The 20,257-nt window shown below is 44.1% G+C and overlaps 1 protein-coding gene across 1 annotated transcript in view; it reads right to left on the bottom strand.

Annotated features, from left to right (window-relative positions):
- The window catches only part of TEX14 (testis expressed 14, intercellular bridge forming factor), a 162,959-nt gene extending 143,076 nt beyond the window's left edge, over positions 1–19,883 (bottom strand). Inside the window, exons 1-2 of the mRNA XM_044285605.1 lie at positions 19,745–19,883; positions 11,560–11,725 (exon numbers count right to left, since the gene is read on the bottom strand). Coding sequence (XP_044141540.1) covers positions 11,560–11,725; positions 19,745–19,883 — 305 coding nt within the window. The remainder of the gene's footprint in view (positions 1–11,559; positions 11,726–19,744) is intronic.
- Between the last annotated feature and the right edge of the window lie 374 nt (positions 19,884–20,257).

A 20,257-nucleotide genomic window follows, 5' to 3' on the forward strand; every position in this document is an offset into this window, starting at 1 on the left:
CTGTGCTGATTGGTGGGAGACCTAGAGTTTTAGTGTATGTGTAATATATATATATATATATATACACACACACACACACACACATATACACACACGAACAGAAGTGTACTGATAGGTGTACCCACTACATCTTTTATACCTCCTACCTCACATATCAGTACACTAATATATATACTATATATCTGTACACACTGCATCTACTATACCTCCTACCTCACATAGTACACTGCTTTACATACTATATATCTATACACACTGCATCTATTATACCTCATACCTCACATATCAGTACACTGCTTTATATACTATATATCTGTGCACACTGCATCTATTATACCTCATACCTCACATATCAGTACACTAATATATATATACTATATATCTGTACACACTGCATCTACTATACCTCCTACCTCACATAGTACACTGCTTTACATACTATATATCTATACACACTGCATCTATTATACCTCACATATCAGTACACTGCTGTATATACTACATAGCTGTACACACTGCATCTACTATACCTCATACCTCACATATCAGTACACTGCTGTATATACTATATATCTGTACACACTATCTATTATACCTCATACCTCACATATCAGTACACTGCTGTATATACTATATATCTGTACACACTGCATCTACTATACCTCCTACCTCACATAGTACACTGTTTACATACTATATATCTGTACACACTGCATCTATTATACTTCACATATCAGTACACTGCTTTATATACTACATATCTGTACACACTGCATCTATTATACCTCATACCTCACATATCAGTACACTACGGTACATACTATATATCTGTACACATTGCATCTATTATACTTCACATATCAGTACACTGCTTTATATACTACATATCTGTACACACTGCATCTATTATACCTCACATATCAGTACACTACGGTATATACTATATATCTGTACACACTGCATCTACTATACCTCCTACCTCATATATCAGTATACCAATATATATACTATATATATGTGCACACTGCATCTATTATACCTCATTCCTCGCATATCAGTACACTGCTTTATATACTTTATATCTGTACACACTGCATCTATTATACCTCGTACCTCACATATCAGTACACTGCTGTATATACTATATATCTGTACACAATGCATCCATTATACCTCGTACCTCACATATCAGTACACTGCTGTATATAATATATATCTTAACACACTGCATCTATTATACCTCATACCTCACATATCAGAACTCTTGTATATACTATATATCTGTACACACTGCATTTATTATACCTCATACCTGACATATCAGTACTCTGTGTGTATACTATGTGTCAGGTGTGAGGTATAAAAGATGCAGTTGGTACAGATATATGTGGACAGTCATATATTATGGTCACTGTGTGTGAGATATGTGAGGTATTGGGGGTTGTAGTTAACGTTAGGTCAGTATTATGGTAAGTATCAAGGTTTAGTTAGTATTAGAGTTAGGGTTAGGATTAGATTAGGGTTAGTATATTAGAGTCAGTATTAGGTTTAGGGTCAAAGTATTCACTTTGCTGGCATGTAAACTCTGTGACGGAACTCAATAACGGAAAAGAAAAACGCTGGTGTGAAAGTACCCTTAGCTTTTGGAAATGTGTAGAAGCACAGCGCCCTCTAGTAGACATACAGCGTCACTGTCTGCTCAGGCAAGAATTAAATAACAACATAGGTCACTTAAATGAGTTTGAATGTTAGTAGTACAATGTTAAAATGAAAATTCAAACGGGCTTTCCTTTATATTTGACTTTTGGCAGGGAAAATTATTCCAAGAGATGCAAACGAAATCTCAATCTACCATTTTCATATTCTTCTTGTTGTTTTCATTTGATTTAAGATTTTGACATGAAAACCCCACTATAGGAAGAGGAGAATTAATTGACAAAGTGGAAATTTAAAATGAAATAGGCTATTTATTTTTACATTTATTTTTGGCACATTTGACCCACAGTGGAGTTGGAAAATAAAATTCAAATGGAGGAATTTAATTTTCTTTTTTAATTTTGGCATGTATTTTGCAAACTTTAGATGAAATTAAAATGCTAAAATGTTATTTTAATTATAATTTTAGGTTTTTCAATGTCATTTTAATTTTGGCAGGTTTCACCTCTCATAGACAGGTACTCTGTATGTCTACTAGAGGGCGCTCTGCTTGTACATATTTAAGTGACCTATGTTGTTATTTAATTCTTGCCTGAGCAGACAGTGATGCTGTATGTCTACTAGAGGGCGCTCTGCTTGTACATATTTAAGTGACCTATGGTGTTATTTAATTCTTGCCTGAGCAGTGACACTGTATGTCTACTAGAGGGCGCTCTGCTTGTACATATTTAAATAAACTATGGTGTTATTTAATTCTTGCCTGAGCATACAGTGACGCTGTATGTCTACTAGAGGGCGCTGTCCTATTACACATTTCCAACAGTAACACACAGCTGCTGATCAGATCAAGTTACAGTGACAATAAAAGCTCAGTACTATTTTATTTTATTTTTTTAAATCAACAATTCTTTATTGTTTTTTAAGCAAAATATAGCTTAAGACAGCAATAAGATAATATCTGCATAAGAGATACAAAATAAAAGATGTATGGTATTCATTCATACCAACAAAGCATAAAAGTGCAGGTCATCTTCAAAGTCAATAATTTAACACAAAAGAAAAGGGGGTAACAAGGTTTGGACTAAACAAGTGGGCAAAGTCCAGGCAGAGTACATGTAATAGCTCATACATTGCATCGACAAACAGTGGAGAGCCAAGACAATACTTAAAAAGCTCAGTACTATTATGGCTCTGTATTAGGATTATGGTTATTACAGTTTGGATCAGTATTAGGGCCAGGGGCCAGTTTTCGGGCACGAACACAAAAGGGGAGGACAGTCTCTAGTCACCTGTACCAGCGGGGTCCCATGATGATCGAGCAGCAATGCAGTCAGAGCTCTTCTGGCAGGTCTGCTCTGGTGGAGCGTCACAGGTGGCGCGATGACATTGCATACGTCACAGAGAAGGAGGGACAGGGAACCAATAGTTCCCTTCTTCAGCCGGCGCTGCCGGATGCCCAACTGTATTTGCGTCCAGTGGACGCAGATACAATTGAGTGCAGGAGCTCCAGAAACCAGGTGAATTCACCTGGGGCCAGTGTCGGACTGTGGTGCCTAGGGCCCACCAGAAAAACTGGTTCTGGGGCCCACCCTATAGCTATATGGAAATATTAGGGTACATCATGTCACGTTGGACATAAACGTTGTAGATTTGCTGCACACAAGTATGTGGTGGCAGGTCCACAGAGTTTACGTGCCAGCAAAGTGGACACGATTTTAAGGGGTCTCAACCACATGTTATGACTAAAATTCACTGCACAAATTGCACTGTGGTGCGGATTTTAATTTAGTGGCATGATTTCCTGTGGATTTTGCTGGTGCAGACTTACAAAAGAACGGACCCTCACCTGTTTATTTTCACACATATGAAGACTGCACCACACAGAACTGTATTGTGCACTGGCATATATCAATATCGTAGGCTGGGGATCAGCAACCTTCAGAGCTCCAACTGTTCTGCAACTACAATTCCCACATCTATGGGAGTTACAAGAACAGCTGAGTAAATGTGCATGCTGGGAGTTGTAGTTTCACAGCAGCTGGAATGCCGAAGGTTGCTGAGCGCTTTTGTAGGCCATCAATACTGATCATGGGGTCTGAACTCTAGGTCTCCCACCAATCAGCACAGTAATACCAAGGATGCACCCCGATTTTGGGTCACACAGACACAATGGAGAACATTTACTAATTGTTTTATGCCACTATACTGATGTAAAAAAAAAAGTCACAGATTATGGCGCACGCCATTTGTGTACCATAATTTGCGACTTTTTAAGCTTCCGGGCATTTTTCTGGAACAACGGCCACCATGTCCTAACTCAATTATGGCAGAGCGGATGAACCCCATAGATGCTGGCGATTAAGGCATATAGGGGGTTAACAGGGCAGCAGAGTTGATGATATAATCATAGTATAATTCACTCCTCAAAAAGAGGGCGCCATCTATTAGATTCATAATCTTATCCTATGCATTCGGCACAGTACTGAGCTTTTACTGTCACAGCGCAATCTATTGGAATTGTAAACTTGATCTGATCAGCAGCTGTGTGTTACTGTTGGAAATGTGTAAAAGCACAGCGCCCTCTAGTGACTATACAGCGTCACTGTCTGCTCAGGCAAGAATTAAATAACACCATAGGTCACTTAGGCCTCTTTCACACTTGCGTTGTCCGGATCCGGCGTGTACTCCACTTGCCGGAATTACACGCCGGATCCGGAAAAACGCAAGTGTACTGAAAGCATTTGAAGACGGATCCGTCTTCAAAATGCTTTCAGTGTTACTATGGCATCCAGGACGCTATTAAAGTCCTGGTTGCCATAGTAGGTGCAGGGAGCGGGGGAGCGGTATACTTACCATCCGTGCGGCTACTGGGGCGCTCCAGAGTGACGTCAGGGCGCCTCATGCGCGTGGATGACATGCCATGCGATTACGTGATCCATGTGCTTGGGGCGCCCTGACGTCACTCTGGAGCGCCCCGGGAGCCGCAAGGACGGCAAGTATGCTGCTCCCCACTACACTTTACCATGGCTGCCAGGACTTTAGCGTCCCGGCAGCCATGGTAACCATTCAGAAAAAGCTAAACGTCGGATCCGGCAATGCGCCGAAACGACGTTTAGCTTAAGGCCGGATCCGGATCAATGCCTTTCAATGGGCATTCATTCCGGATCCGGCCTTGCGGCAAGTCTTCAGGATTTTTGGCCGGAGCAAAAAGCGCAGCATGCTGCGGTATTTTCTCCGGCCACAAAACGTTCCGTTCCTGAACTGAAGACATGCTGATGCATCCTGAACGGATTTCACTCCATTCAGAATGCATTAGGATAAAACTGGTGTGAAAGAGCCCTTACATGAATTTTAATGTTAGCACAATGTTAAAATGAAAATTCCAATAGGCTTTCCTTTATATTTGACCTTTGGCAGGGAAAATGCCTGCAAGAGATGCAAAAGAAATCTCAATCTACCATTTTCATATTCTTCTTGGTGTTTTCATTTGTTTCATGATTTTGACATGAAAAACCCACTATAGTAAGAGGAGAATAAATTGACAAAGTGGAAATTTAAAATGAAAAAGGCTATTTATTTCTACATTCACTTTCGCCACATATGACCCATACTGGAGTTGGAAAAGAAAATTCAAATGAAGGAATTGAATTTTCCATTTCATTTTGGCAAACATTTTACTTGAGATGAAATTAAAATGTTAAAATTGTATTTTAATTACAATTTTAAGTTTTTTAAGGTCATTTGTGCATGTCACAATGGCAAGCGTCATCCAGGAATAATGGATGGAACACTGCACGTGTCACAATGGCAAGCATCATCCAGGAATAATGGATGGAACACTGCACGTGTCACAATGGCAAGCATCATCCAGGAATAATGGATGGAACACTGCACGTGTCACAATGGCAAGCATCATCCAGGAATAATGGATGGAACACTGCACGTGTCAAAATGGACCAGCATCATCCAGGAATAATGGATGGAACACTGCACGTGTCACAATGGGCCAGCATCATCCAGGAATAAGGGATAAAAAACTTTGCGTGTCATAATATGCAAGTATCATCCAGGAATAATGGATGGAAATCTGCGCCTGTCACAATGGGCTAGCGTCATCCAAGAATAATGGATGGAACACTGTGCGTGTCACAATGGACCAGCGTCATCCAAGAATAATGGATGGAACACTGTGCGTGTCACAATGGACCAGCATCATCCAGAGATAATAGATGGAACACTGCACGTGTCACAATGGACCAGCGTCATCCAAGAATAATGGATGGAACAATGCACGTGTCACAATGGACCAGCATCATCCAGGGATAATGGCTGGAACACTGCACGTGTCACAATGGACCAGCATCATCCAGGGATAATAGATGGAACACTGCACGTGTCACAATGGACCAGCATCATCCAGGAATAATGGCTGGAACACTGCACGTGTCACAATGGACCAGCATCATCCAGGGATAATGGATGGAACACTGCACGTGTCACAATGGACCAGCATCATCCAGGAATAATGGATGGAACACTGTGCATGTCACAATGGACCAGCATCATCCAGGAATAATGGATGGAACACTGTGCATGTCACAATGGACCAGCATCATCCAGGAATAATGGATGGAACACTGTGCATGTCACAATGGACAAGCTCTATCCTCGAATAATGGATGGAACACTGAGCGTATCCAATGGACCAGCATCATCCAGTGACAATGGATGGAAAACTGCACATATCACAATGGAGGAATATCATCCAGGGATAAGGAATGGTACACTGCGCGTGTCACAATGGGGAGGCCTAAACCAGAGACAATAGAAGGAAAACTATGCGTGCCACAATGGGCCAGCATCATGCAGTGAAAATGGATGGAACAAAGCGTGTGTCACTATTAGCCAGCATCATCCAGGACTTATGGATTGAACACATATCACATGTTTAACCTTTTCCCAACATGTGACATAAAGGGACGTCAAATATTGGGTCTTTAAAGATGGCACCCGCTTCGGACTCTATGAGAATAGCTATGGGAACTATAAAAAAGTGTAAAAAATAATAATAATAATAATAATAATAATAATAAAGTTTTTAAAAATTTTAAAATAGAAAAGTTCAAATCACCCCACCTTGCCCCAAAATAAGAATAAAAAAAGTAAAAAATATGAAAACTACAGATCACACCGCTATAAAAAAAAAGCCCTTGAACAGGTCCACACACAACTACAAAAGATTACAACAAAAAAAGTTTTAACTGAAAACTGTGGCAAAATTACAGTTTGTTTCCACTTCCCACTACATTCTATTCTATGCAATTTTAAATGGTGGCATTAGAAAGTACAATTTTTCCTGCAAAAAAACAAGCCCTCATACAGCTATGTGAATGGAGAAATAAAAAAAGTTATGGCTCTGGGAAAGCAAAGAGCGCAAAAATAGAACACAAAGGCGAAAAAGCTTCCTGGGTAGAAAGGGTTAAATGGGTAGCCCCCATCCCGCAAGACAGGACTATGTATTGGCCACCTTGGTCGGAGTTACAGCTGGTGCACCACTGTTTTCCTAAATCCCATACTGGTGAATGCACTGCTAGGGGAATTACAGAAACAATGGAGTGCTGGTGTCACGGCCTATGGTGTACGCCGTGACACTGTTGCCACGCTCGCTGTTGCCGGTGGCAACATGTTGCTGTTTTGGCATGTTGTGGCAGTGTCACGGGTTTTGCTGTGTGCACCGTGACTTGCTGGCCACGCATGCTGTTGTCTGCGGCAACCTGTTGCCTTTTGCTTGTGTGTGCAATTCCCCTTTAAGTAGTGTCTCCCTGCTGTGTGGTGTGTGTGGGGTTAATTCACTGGCTGGAGCAAAGTCGTGAGTTGCGTGTGGTCTCAGGTCTCCTTTATATATTCTGGCTTGGAGACTGAGATAAGTTTGGTTTGTCTGCCTTGGATGAGATATGAGGGCCATCCAAGTTTGACACCAAGTTTATTAGCGATGTCACCCTGAGTGTTTCCTCCTTGTCTTCCTTCCCCTCCTGGTGTGTAATTTATGGTGTGGGTTTGAGTTGGAGTTTTGTTGTACGTCTTGTTTGTGGTTGCATGTCTGAGATGTTGTTGGTGTTTGTCCCTGCATGTGTGCAAGACGTCTCCCTTGTGTGTGTTACCTCCGAAAGGGGGTCCCATTGGTTTCCCGGAGGGGTGAACCTAAAGACGTTAGCAGCCTTGACTGGAGCCACCTTGCTTCGGTGTCCGCATGGGGGTCCAGGTTGTTTTGGTGTGGTTATTCCATCTTTGCTGCAGCAGGTAAGTGTTTGATGTTCCATTGTGTTCTTACCTGCCGTGCAGTTGCTGCATTGTCTTTCTCCCTGTCAGCTACAGGGCCGCTGGAGATGCCTTTCATCTGTGGTGCCCTGCCCTGTCACAATGTTGAGGGCAATGCAGGGATTCCTAGACTTCTAGGTTCGTGGGTATGAGCCCCCTTACCATTAAAGGCGGCTCATACAGCCAGGAGACTAGGGCTATTTTAGGGAAGCTTTAGGAGGTGACCAGCTCCCTTTTCCCTGCCTATGGCTTAGTACTTGGAGACATTGTACGGTGGGGAGTTTCCCCCCCCACTCCCCACCGTGACAGCTGGGCATGGGCTGCTTTCATAAGACCACCTTCTCTGGCTGGCACTGAAGCCCATCTTAGCCATGGAAACATGGAAATGGGACAACCTCTTTAATGCTATAAGTCAATCTTTTGCTTTTGTGTAAATTCAAGTTGTACTGAAATAATAATGATCATTTTATGATGGACTTTTACAATTCAGACATATAGGCTCTGATTTATCAACAGGGGACATTTTGAAGTTGGTCTTCAAATTTTCTATTTATGTAAAGGTCTGTGCTCCAAAATTATGAAAGTAGCAGACAGTATGAGAATCAAGCACCGCCAAACTATTGTATTCTGACTTATTTTCAACCGCCACAGCTACGTCAGGTCTGGAGCAGAGCGCAGTTGAGACAATTTTTTGAGACAATCCCATGCCAAAACCACCAAGACCAAAAACCCAGAAACAACCAAAGATAGCTGGATTTCTGAAGTTGATTTCACTTAAGGCAAAAAATAACTTTGGCTTGTTGCAGACTATTGATAAATTTTCTTACGTACGACAGAAAAGTTGCATTTTACTCCATAATATAGACAAAACCATTTTCATAAATCAAGCTCATAATGTTTTTTGTTTTGTTTTTTCACAATGAAAGGCCAATTGCAACAGGAACTAACTGTATTGGCAACCAGTAGGATAACGTAATTTTTTTTTTTATCAAAAAAAGTCTGTCAGCAGTTTTGACCATGCAAAAGTGCTGACAACACTAGGTAGGATTTGAGGAGGTCAATACAAACATACCTATTGTGGAGTTTTTATTCTGCTCCTGCAAGTGCCTAGAAGGCGGAGCTTCACTGTCACATGCTCACTGCACTGAGCTGCTGACTGGTGGTTGTAGTGGTCTCCTGGGTGGATGCCATAACAGTCACTCAGAGCACAGAGGGACAATGAAGCAGCTCAGTTGAGAGAGCACTTCACCCTGGGCACTTGTAAGAGCAGAATCTAACAGAATAAAACGTTATATTCACACTACTGATGAGAAAAGCTCCACAAAAGGTATGTTTGTCCTGCTGTCCCCAGCCTCTACCTACCTACTTTAGCTAACAGACTCCCTTTAATCCCTTAACGCATAATCACGTGCATGTATGTCATTATGCTTAAGGGGTTGTATGTAGAAAGCAGCCGCGCTGATCCCGCTCCATATGTGCTGGGTGCTGGCTATGTAATACAGCAGGTGCCAGGCTGCAATGATGCCAAACCCAGTCACTTAACCCTTCAGATGCTATGGTCAAAAGCGATTGCTGCATCTGAGGGGTTAGGCAGAGGGAGGTGGCTCTCTTTGCCTTCCTATCAGAGCACCTGCATCAAAATTGTGGGGATCAGATTGGTTACCATGACAGCCTGGGGCCTTCTGAAGGTTCCCAGGACTGTCATGGTTAACTGCCTGTAAAGCCATATAGGTAGGTTGCAGTTCCTAAAGGTTACTGTGAAGTATAAAAAAAAATTAAAAAAAAATGTGACATATGAAAATAACATAAATGTTAAAATGGCCAAACTATTAAAATGTTAAAATATTGTTCCTGTGTCGCGCTACAAAAAAGCTACAGCTTCATGGCAACATGTGTTGCGCAACTTTTTCGTAATGATAGTCAATGGTGTCACAATGCCATATGTTGCGACTGCGACAGTCGCAAAAACCCCTGTCATGTCATGTTGCATTGCGACACTCTTGACCATTACAAAAAAAAATTGTGTGACTTTGCTGAGACACATATCGCTGTGTAGCCGTACTCTAAAGCAGTCAATATGGCAGCCCCATTTACAGTATATACTTGCCCACTAGTGTGACAATTGCTGGTCTGGACCTTGTTAAACCCAGCTGTTCTGCTACCCCAGCATACAATATCTGTACTCAAACACTGCAGTGACCAGAATGCAAAATGTCCGCAACGTGTGCACAGGGCTACAAGTGAATTCATAAGGTGGGCATACCTCGATGAAAATCGCTCAATTAATGATGCACTATTAATAAGGTCACAAGATGAGTCAATCTTCAAGGGCTTCAAAGGATAAAAGTGAATTAAAGCTTGCATGCGAGCAGTACAGCGATCAATAAATTCAATCATCTGTAATAACATTAGAAAAAGGACTATTATACATCAACATGTCCATAACTACATATAGAGAAACTCTAGGCCTATGTTCAAATGAATAGGGCTTTCTGATACCTTGACCATGACCACTTCACCACTTCTCTTTAAAGGGGTTGTCTCACCTCATCAAGTTATATTTATTATCTTTATATGACTGAGTAAAGTAACCTACTAATGTAGTTTCATGAGCAGTAATGTCTCTGGTCCCCACTATCTTCTTTCTTCTTCCTCTTTGTAGACTGCTCGTTTCTAGGGGTTACGGCCACCGCTGCAATTGAGCACAGAAAGAAAAAAAGCCGGCCTTTCTGGTGGCCGGGAATTGATGGAGTGAGCGAATGCGCGCACAAGGGGCTGCGTGCATGCGCATTAGCTCCAGTTCCCGGCCATCTCTAAGAAACAGATCCCGGCAACTTCTTATCATTGGTTGTCACGATCTGTACAGGGTCTGTTCCACTGAGACTGCTAGTGATTCTGATACACTAGCAGCCTCAGGAGTGTGCACGTACAGGCAAGGGTGGGATTATATTAACCAAGCACCGCTTGCCTGCTGCATCACTCAAAGCATAGGCACAGCCCCCACTACAGCTCGGGAAGTGCCCCGGGAACCGTGCATCGAGGACTGAAATGAGCAGGTGAGACAACCCCTTTAACTGGACCACTAAACACTGCATATGGAGGAACACCCCACAACACCTGCCATTGACGATCATCTAGCCATCACTAGCCCATTTTCCAGCTTCAAGGACATGTCATGTGCCATTATTAGGCTTGAGTGAATCGAGCTTCGCATCAGAGATCTGAAGTTGATTGGTTCAAACACTTCGGTTTTCATGCTGTTTGATACCGGTCTTTCTCTGTACAGCATTTATTAAAAATCAAGATCAAATTTAAAAAATTAAGTTTGGCTCCACAAAGCCAATACATTTTAATGCTGTACGGAGACAGCGTTAAAATCGAAGTGTTTCACTGAATCAACTTTGGATCAATGATCTGAAGGTCGATTTGCTCAACACTAGCCATTATCATGGGTTAATCAATGTTATTCATTCACCTGTAACACTGAGCACTACATGACTAGAATAAAACATATATGATCAATATGGCATGCTCTCAAATACAGGTGTAGCCCCTATAAAACCAAAGTCTGTTCACGTGACTAACCTGAGCACTTTCATCTTTTCCAGCCATGCGTGCCCAGTCATATGGTCGTTTGGATGTCTGATCATGGAGTCGCAAGTCGCCTCCTGCATCAATGAGCTTACCCATAATCCACTGGTCACAAGAAAATGCTGCAGCGTGGACTGGAGTGCTCCAATCCAAGCATCGGCTGCAAATATACAAAGGAGGAAATGTTATACACCTGTGCTTATGTGAACGCTACAGAAAAGCAGCCCCAGGGATGGAGGCAGATCAATCACTAGACTACTCTCTACTCTACTACTGAAAACAATGAGCTGAGGAAGAGTTTTTGCAGACTGAATTTGCTGCATATTCCACGCCAAAAAGCTGTCTTCAATGGATAGCCATGGTCTATGGCCGCAACTGCACCAAGAAAGGACATCCAAACTCTGCCTGCAAAAAAAGTCATATGAACGGGACCTTGGATCATAATTTCAGGATCTCCTTACTATTAAATTGGTGATATAATTATTGTCAATACATCAGGACTTATGGATTGTGGGATATTCTACAATCATGACCGGCAGGTGTGCCCTGAGGACTGTTGTTGAGGGCACATTTACTATAGTGTCCATGCCTGTTTTCAGGAGTAATAAAGCTGTTTCAGACTGTCTTATTTTTTTTAAAGGGAACCTGTCACCAGTTTTATGGTGTCCTAACTAAGGGCAACATAAATAAGTGACTGATTCTCTTAGCAAAATGCTGGGTCACTTTCTTTAATTGACCCAGTCAATCTGCCAACATCTTGTATTGAAAAGCTCCAGCTCATAATGATGAGTCATGAATATTCATGAGCCCCTGACTCTCCCCGCCCACCTGCTGCTGAGTGACAGTTATTTTCCATATGAACCAGCAGCAGGTGGGCAGGGGAGTGGCTATAGCTCTGAATTAAATATACGCTGAACTCGATGACCTCACGCCAGACTCGAATCAGCTCATTAGCATGTGGCATCTTTGTGTGTATATTATGAGGTAACCATCTGTCACACCAGTACGTGAATACATCTAAGGTACTTTTTAGTACTTAATGATTGTATATAATTAGTTATATTATAATCAAATATCCACATGACAGGTTCCCTTTAAGCAATTGTCTCACCTCAGCAACTGGCATATCATGCAGACAAAGTTAATACAAGGCACTTACTAATGTATTGTGATTGTTTATATTGCTTCCTAGCTGGATTAATTTTTCCATTATATTATACACTGCTCGTTTCCATGGTTACAACCACCCTGTAATCCAGCAGTGGTGGTCGTGCTTGCACACTATAGAAAAAAGTGACGGCCTCTCTGGAGGCCGAGATCGCGGGAGCTCACATAGGCTGGTGCTTTTTTCTATAGTGTATGGCCACCGCTGCTGGACTGCAAGGTGGTCATAACCATGGAAACGAGCAGTGCATAATGTGATGGATGGAAAAATGAATCCAGCCAGCAAAGGAGGCAATATGGATAATAACAATATATTAGTAAGTGCCTTGCATTAACTTTCTCTACATGCTAAATGCTATTATGTTTTGAGGGGAAACATTATTTTTTTTTTACCTTGGAAGGGACAGAGTTGCAACTTTTTTTCCAGTCATATGCGCATTTTTTTCACGTGCAAACCAATGAGACAAGTCTTAGTGAATATGAACATGTCTTACAAGAAAACAACCACTAGAGGTCAGACTTAAACCAAATATGATTTAAGTCTACTTTCACACCTGCGTTAGGTGCGGATCCGTCTAGTATCTGCACAGATGGATCCGCACCTATAATGCAAACGCTTGTATCCGTTCAGAATGGATCTGTTTGCATTACCATGATAATGCAAACGGATCAGTTTTGACTTACACTGAAAGTCAATGGGAGGCGGATCAGTTTTCAATTGCACCATATTGTGTCAGTGAAAACGGATCCGTCCCCATTGACTTACATTGTAAGTCAGGACGGATCCGTTTGGCTCCGCATCGTCAAGCAGCGTTTTGGTGTCCGCCTCCAGAGCGGAATGGAGGAAAAACTGATGCATTCTGAACAGATCCTTATCCATTCAGAATGCATTGGGGCTAAACTGATCCGTTTTGGGCTGCTTGTAAGAGCCCTGAAACGGATCTCACAAGCGGACCCAGAAACGCCAGTGTGAAAGTTGCCTTAGCTGGTTTTTTGAGGGATCATAAATTCCAGGCAATTTAAAGACAGGCGTTTCAAATACTCCAGTCTATTTTTACTCCTACAAAAAGGAGTCCCTAGAGCACTGAGCACAGAGGGGTAACAAAAGGAAAACGGGCTTAGTTGCCCATTGCAACCAATCAGATTACACATTTTATTTTGGACAGCTAATTTGGAAAATGGAAGGTGGTGTCTGATTGGGGGCTATGGGCAACTAAGTCAGTTTCCCAGTTTTGATCAATTGATCCCAGAGTGTGTAGAGCTGGTTGGAGCAATGCAATGCATTTCATGTCTATGGAGATATTCTCCCTTTAATGCGTTGCTTCAAGGGTAAATACCTCAGTACATATGGAAGATTCCACATAAATCAAGATAAAGGGGGTCATTTATCAAACTGGTGTAAAGTAGAACTGGCTTAGTTGCCCATAGCAACCAATCAGATTCCTCCTTTCAATTTACAAAGGAACTGTCCAAAATGAAAGGTAGAATCGGATTGGTTGCTATGGGCAAATAAGCCAGTTCTACTTTACACCAGTTTGATAAATGACCCCCAAAATGCCTACCAAAGCTCTGGATTACAACAGTTATTTATAATTTATCACCTATCCACAGGGTAGGTAATAAATGTGTGATCAATGCAATAACAAGTGCAGGAGTCCCCGAGTTCCTTGTATGAATGGAGCAGAAGTAAGCATGTGTAAAAACTGCCCCATTCACTGTCTATGGCACTGACAACGATAGCTGAGCGCTGTACTCTGCTATCTACGGAATTCACATAGAAATGAAAGGAGCAGCCGCATATATGCCCAACCAGTCACTCCATTCATTCCAGGGGGCTGCAGGGTGTCCGTTCTTGTGATCGTTGGGACCCCCACCGATCTGATAGCTATCCCCAATCCTATGAATAGGGGATAACAATGTAAATGGAATACCCCTAAAAGTCAAAAGTCAAAAGTCAAAAAATAAAAATTAAACATTCAAATCATCCCCCTTTCCCAATTTTACATGAGCTGAATGTATGTATGTATGGTCAGGTCCATAAATATTGGGACACAATTTTAAAATTTTTGGTTCTATACACCATCACAATGGATTTGAAATAATACGAACAAGGTGTGCTTTACCTGCAGACTGTCAGCTTTAATTTGAGGATATTTACATTCAAATCAGATGAACAGTGAAGGAATTACACCAGTTTGCATATGTGCCTCCCACTTGTTAAGGAACCAAAAGTAATGGAACAGAATAATAATCATAAATAAAACTTTCACTCTTTAATACTTGGTTGCAAATCCTTTGCAGTCAATTACAGCCTGAAGTCTGGAACGCATAGACATCAGCAGATGCTGGGTTTCATCCCTGGTGATGCTCTGCCAGGCCTCTACTGCAACTGTCTTCAGTTCCTGCTTGTTCTTGGGGCATTTTCCCTTTTAGTTTTGTCCTCAGCAAGTGAAATGCATGCTCAATCGGATTCAGGTCAGGGGATTGACTTGGCCATTGCATAACATTCCACTTCTTTCCCTTAAAAAAACGTTTGGTTGCTTTTGCAGTATGCTTTGAGTCATTGTCCATCTGCACTGTGAAGCACCGTCCAATGAGTTCTGAAGCATTTGGCTGAATATGAGCATATAATATTGCCCGAAACACTTCAGAATTCATCCTGCTGCTTTTGTCAGCAGTCACATCATCAATAAATACAAGAGAACCAGTTCCATTGGCAGCCATACATGCCCACGCCATGACACTACCACCACCATGCTTCACTGATGAGGTGGTATGCTTAGGATCATGAGCAGTTCCTTTCCTTCTCTATACTCTTCTCTTCCCATCACTCTGGAACAAGTTGATCTTGGTCTCATCTGTCCATAGGATGTTATTCCAGAACTGCAAAGTCTTTTTTAGATGTCGTTTGGCAAACTTTAATCTGGCCCAGGAGGGGGGGGGGGGGGGCAGTCCACCCCGGGTGCCGGCTCTCACGGAGGTGCCAGCAGTCCCAGAAGCAATGAGCGCTTCCATCAATACAGATGGAAGCGCTCATTGCTGAAGCGCTGACACCCACATACTGCGGCGGGGTAGGGAGCGGAGCGCATAGTTCTCTGCCCCGCCGCCGATCACCACCATAGGCTTCAGGCCAGAAGCCTATGCAGTAGTGAAATCCTGGCGCAGGCGTGCGCGATGATGTCATCTCACGAGCCTGTGCCAGGACTCTGCGAGCAAGCGCAGGTAAGTATCTAGCTTTTAGGGGGGGTTTTTTCATTTATTTTTTCTTTCATGTGCCAACTTTGGGGGACATGATGGGGCCTGGGTGCACACAGGACAGAGGACGTGTGGGAGGAAAATATGGTGGGATAATGTGGGGGAGGGGATGTATTTTTATTTTATGTGCCAACTTTGGGGGACATGAGGCGGTTGCACACAGGAGGACGTGGGGGTGGAATATGGTGGTATACTGTGTGGCACATTGGGGGGCAATTTATTATTGGAGGGATTACTATGTGGGGGGGAAATTACTATATGGGCAATGTGGGGGACACTACTGTGTGGGGGGAGTATGGGGGGACACTACTGTGTGGGGGCAGCGTGGGGGATACTACTGTGTGAGGGCAGCGTGGGGGACACTACTGTGTGGGGGGCAGGGTGGGGGAAATTACTGTGGGAAATTACTGTGTGGGGGGCAGCGTGGGGGCCTTTCTATTGGGGAGGCACTGTAAGGGCCATTCTATTATTTCTGGGGACACTATACAGGGATTATTACCTAGAGCACAATATAGGGTGTTATTATTACTGGGGGCACTCTAGGGGACATTATAACTGCTGTAGACACTATAGGAACATTTGCGGTAATTTATCAAACTGGTGTAAAGTAGAACTGGGTTAGTTGCCCATAGCAGCCAATCAGATTCCACCTTTCATATTTGACAGCTCTTTTGGAAATCCGGTTCTACTTTGCACCAGTTTGATAAATTACCCCAATTATGTCCATTAGGGTCACTATTTTTTCAGCAGTATAGTACCTGGGACATTGGGGAGCACAACGGGCACAGTATTGGCAGTGGCAGCAGGTTATTGTAGAAATCACTGTTAAAGGAGACTGAGTACTGTGGAGGTCACCAATAAAGGGGCTCTTCCGCTGTGGAGGTCACTTTAAAAGGGAAGGGTGCTGTGGATGTTATTTTTAAGGGGGCAGGCCACTGTGGAGGTCACTGTTAAGGGAGCAGGGTACTGTGGAGGCCACTATTAAAGGGGCAGCGGTGTACTGTGAGGTCACTGTTAAGGCAGCGGGGTACTGTGAGGTCACTGTTAAAAGAGAGGGGGACAGTGGCAGTCACTGTTAAAGGAGCTGTCCCTGTGGAGGTCTCTGTTAAGGGGGCCAGGAATGGTGGAGGTCACAGTTAAGGGGACTGTAACCTATGGTAAGTGTTAAGGGGTGGGTGCTGTGGGGCAGACCCCTGTGGAGATCACTGTCAAGGGGGTGGGGTGCTGTGAAACTCACTGCTAAAGGGGCAGGCTGCTGTGAAGGTCAAAGTTAAGGGGGTGGGCTGCTGTGAAGGTCCCATTTTAAGGAGGCGTGGCACTGTGGGGGGCCAGTGTTAAGGGGTGGGGTTGTGGTGTCGCTACAGGGGGGCAATTGTCCCCCCTATGTTATTCTTTGCCCCCCCGCTGATTTCCCCCAAAGCAGGCCGGTGAATATTAATGAGCGCTTCCATTATGGAAGCGCTCATTAGTACCGAAGGACCAGGAAGCGGTAAACGCTCTGTACTTACCACTTCCTGGTCCTCGGCTGTCGGCTGTGCAGGGCTGCGCACAGCTTGAGGGCGCTCTGTGACCTCATGCTGTGCGGTGCCAGTTCAGCGCACAGTCGACTGAGGAGAGAGAAAATTACAGGCGGCCTCCAGGAGCAGGAGAGGTAAGTGTTTTTTTTATTTTAGAAAAAATGTGGCTGTTGGGGGCATAATAGGGGCTAATCATGAAAGGCCTAATGGGGGCTAATTAGAGGCCTAATGGGGCTAATTAGAGGCATATGGCGGCTAATTAGAGGCATCATGGGGGGCTAAAGAGGCATCATGGGGGCTAATGAGAGGCATCATGGGGGCTAATGAGAGGCATCATGGGGGCTAATGAGAGGCATCATGGGGCTAATGAGAGGCATCATGGGGGCTAATGAGAGGCATCATGGGGGCTAATGAGAGGCATATGGGGGCTAATGAGAGGCATATGGGGCTAATGAGAGGCATATGGGGCCTAATAAGAGGCATATGGGGCTAATTAGAGGAATAATGGGGCTAATGAGGCATAAGGGCTTATAATGGGGGCTAATGAGGCATATGAGAGCTAATTAGGCATATGGGGGCTAATAAGAGGCATAATGGGTTATAATGGGGTCTAATGAGGCATAAGGGCTGATATGGGGGCTAATAAGAGGAATAATGGGGCTAATGAGGCATAAGGGCTTATAATGGGGGCTAATGAGGCATAAGGGCTGATATGGGGGCTAATGAGAGGCATGGGGGCTGATATGGGGGTGATAAGAGGCATAATGGGGGCTAATAAGAGGAATAATGGGGCTAATGAGGCATGAGGGCTTATAATGGGGGCTAATGAGGCATAAGGCCTGATATGGGGGTGATGAGAGGCATAATGTGTCATCCCCAGATGCCCCCCATAACAGTGTGTCTTCCACAGATCCACCATAACAGTGTGCCTGAGCACTGACGAGAGACAGAAAGAAGGGGAAATAATCCGCGGAAGCAAGCAGAGGACGGCACAGCAGACGACTGAATAGCTTCTTTTGTAAGTAAATTGTTTTATTGTAAATGTATCCCTGCATACCGCAATTCTCTCGTATTTTGTCATCTTATTTATATATACTTATTTTGTTTTTGCCCCCCCCCCCCCTATATATTGTTCCTAGAGTCGCCACTGGGTGGGGGTCACTTTCAAGGGGGCGGGGTACTGCTAATGTCACTGTTATGGGGGATACTGTCGATATATTTTAACGACACACACAAACATTAAATGAAATAGATGAAATATACCCGTGCAAAGCTGGGTCCTTCTGCTAGTAAACTATACAAAACAGGTATCACCGCGTCTAAAAATGTCTGAACAATTAAAATCTAAAAATATTTTTTATACATGGTATGCGAGGAGTACGTCATAAAAAGGGGAAAGGGAGTGAAGGGAATAAAAACACGCTATTCAGCATTTTTTAGTCACCTTGTGCGCCCCAAAAAATTGACTACCAGGGATCATAAAGTCATACATACCCCAAAAATGGTACCAAAAAAACTATAGTTCGTTCAGCAAAAATCAAGCCCTCATGTAGATCTATGGCTGGAAATGTAAAAAAACATTATGGCGGTCTAAAAATGCCAATGCGGGGGGGCGTGGCCAACTGCCGTCATGGACGGTCGCATCTGAGAGCAGCTCCGTCTCCCACCAGCAATCCTGAGCCATCCTGAACCTTCCGGCTGTTGATTTTACCCTCAGCGAGGACATCTGAACCTGCTACCGAGACCTGTTGTGTACCATGAGTCCCAGCAAAGCACAGATGGCGGCAGAGAGGCTTAAGGTGTTCGCCATGGCAGGACTCCCAACATGGCGCTGCGGCCTCCTCACCATCCCGCGCAGCCAGCACACGGAGCCAGTCCTCTCAGCAGCTCCCGTCTGACACAGAGGCCGCACCAGAACTCACCCTGCAGACCTCCCACCAGCAATTGATGGCGGCTATTACTGGTTGCCAGGTCTCCCTGACGGGGAAGATAGAGGAGGTCAGGGTGGACTTGGGCCTACTACGGCATGACGTACAGCAGCTGCGGGAGAGGGTCAGACTCACCGAGACCAGAGTGTCTGACCTGGAGGATATGACTACTCCCTTACCGGCGAGGATTGCCGCCGTGGAGGCCTCCGTGGAGCTAGCTGTACTGCCAGAAATGTGATGACTTGGAGAATCGCGCGCGTCGCAATAAGGTGCGCATTATCGGCATGCCAGAACGGGCGGAGGGCACTGACCCACCGGCCTTCCTGGAGGGGTGGTTCAAAGAGGTATTCCCGAACGCTGCTTTCTCCACTGCATACGCCGTTGAAAGAGCGCACCGTGTTCCGGCCAGGCCGCTGCCACCGGGTGCCCCGCTGAGGCCTCTACTTGCCCGCATGTTAAATTGGCGCGACAGGGATCTTATCCTAGCGCAAGCCAGAGTCGCACAGGCCATTACGCTGCGCTCGGCGAATATATCTTTATACCCAGACTTTTCCGCTGACCTGCAGAAGAGGAGGGCCACCTTCGTCTCCATTAAAAGGCAACTTCGCGAGATGAATCTAAAATATTCTATGGCGTACCCTGCGCGTCTGAGGATCGTCGATGGTGACAAATCGCAATTTTTCTCTACACCTGCCGAGGCGGAGGACCTCGCCGCTCCCCTCCCAAATGATTTTGGAAAAGGATGAGGCTCTGCTATCAATAACAGGGGACTTATGGCAGGCTAAGCAGAATGTGCGACGTGACTGTCCTTTGCTCTCACTCCTTCAT

Source organism: Bufo gargarizans, chromosome 3 (genome assembly GCF_014858855.1).
Source record: "Bufo gargarizans isolate SCDJY-AF-19 chromosome 3, ASM1485885v1, whole genome shotgun sequence".
In the NCBI taxonomy this organism is placed as follows: Eukaryota; Metazoa; Chordata; class Amphibia; order Anura; family Bufonidae; genus Bufo; species Bufo gargarizans.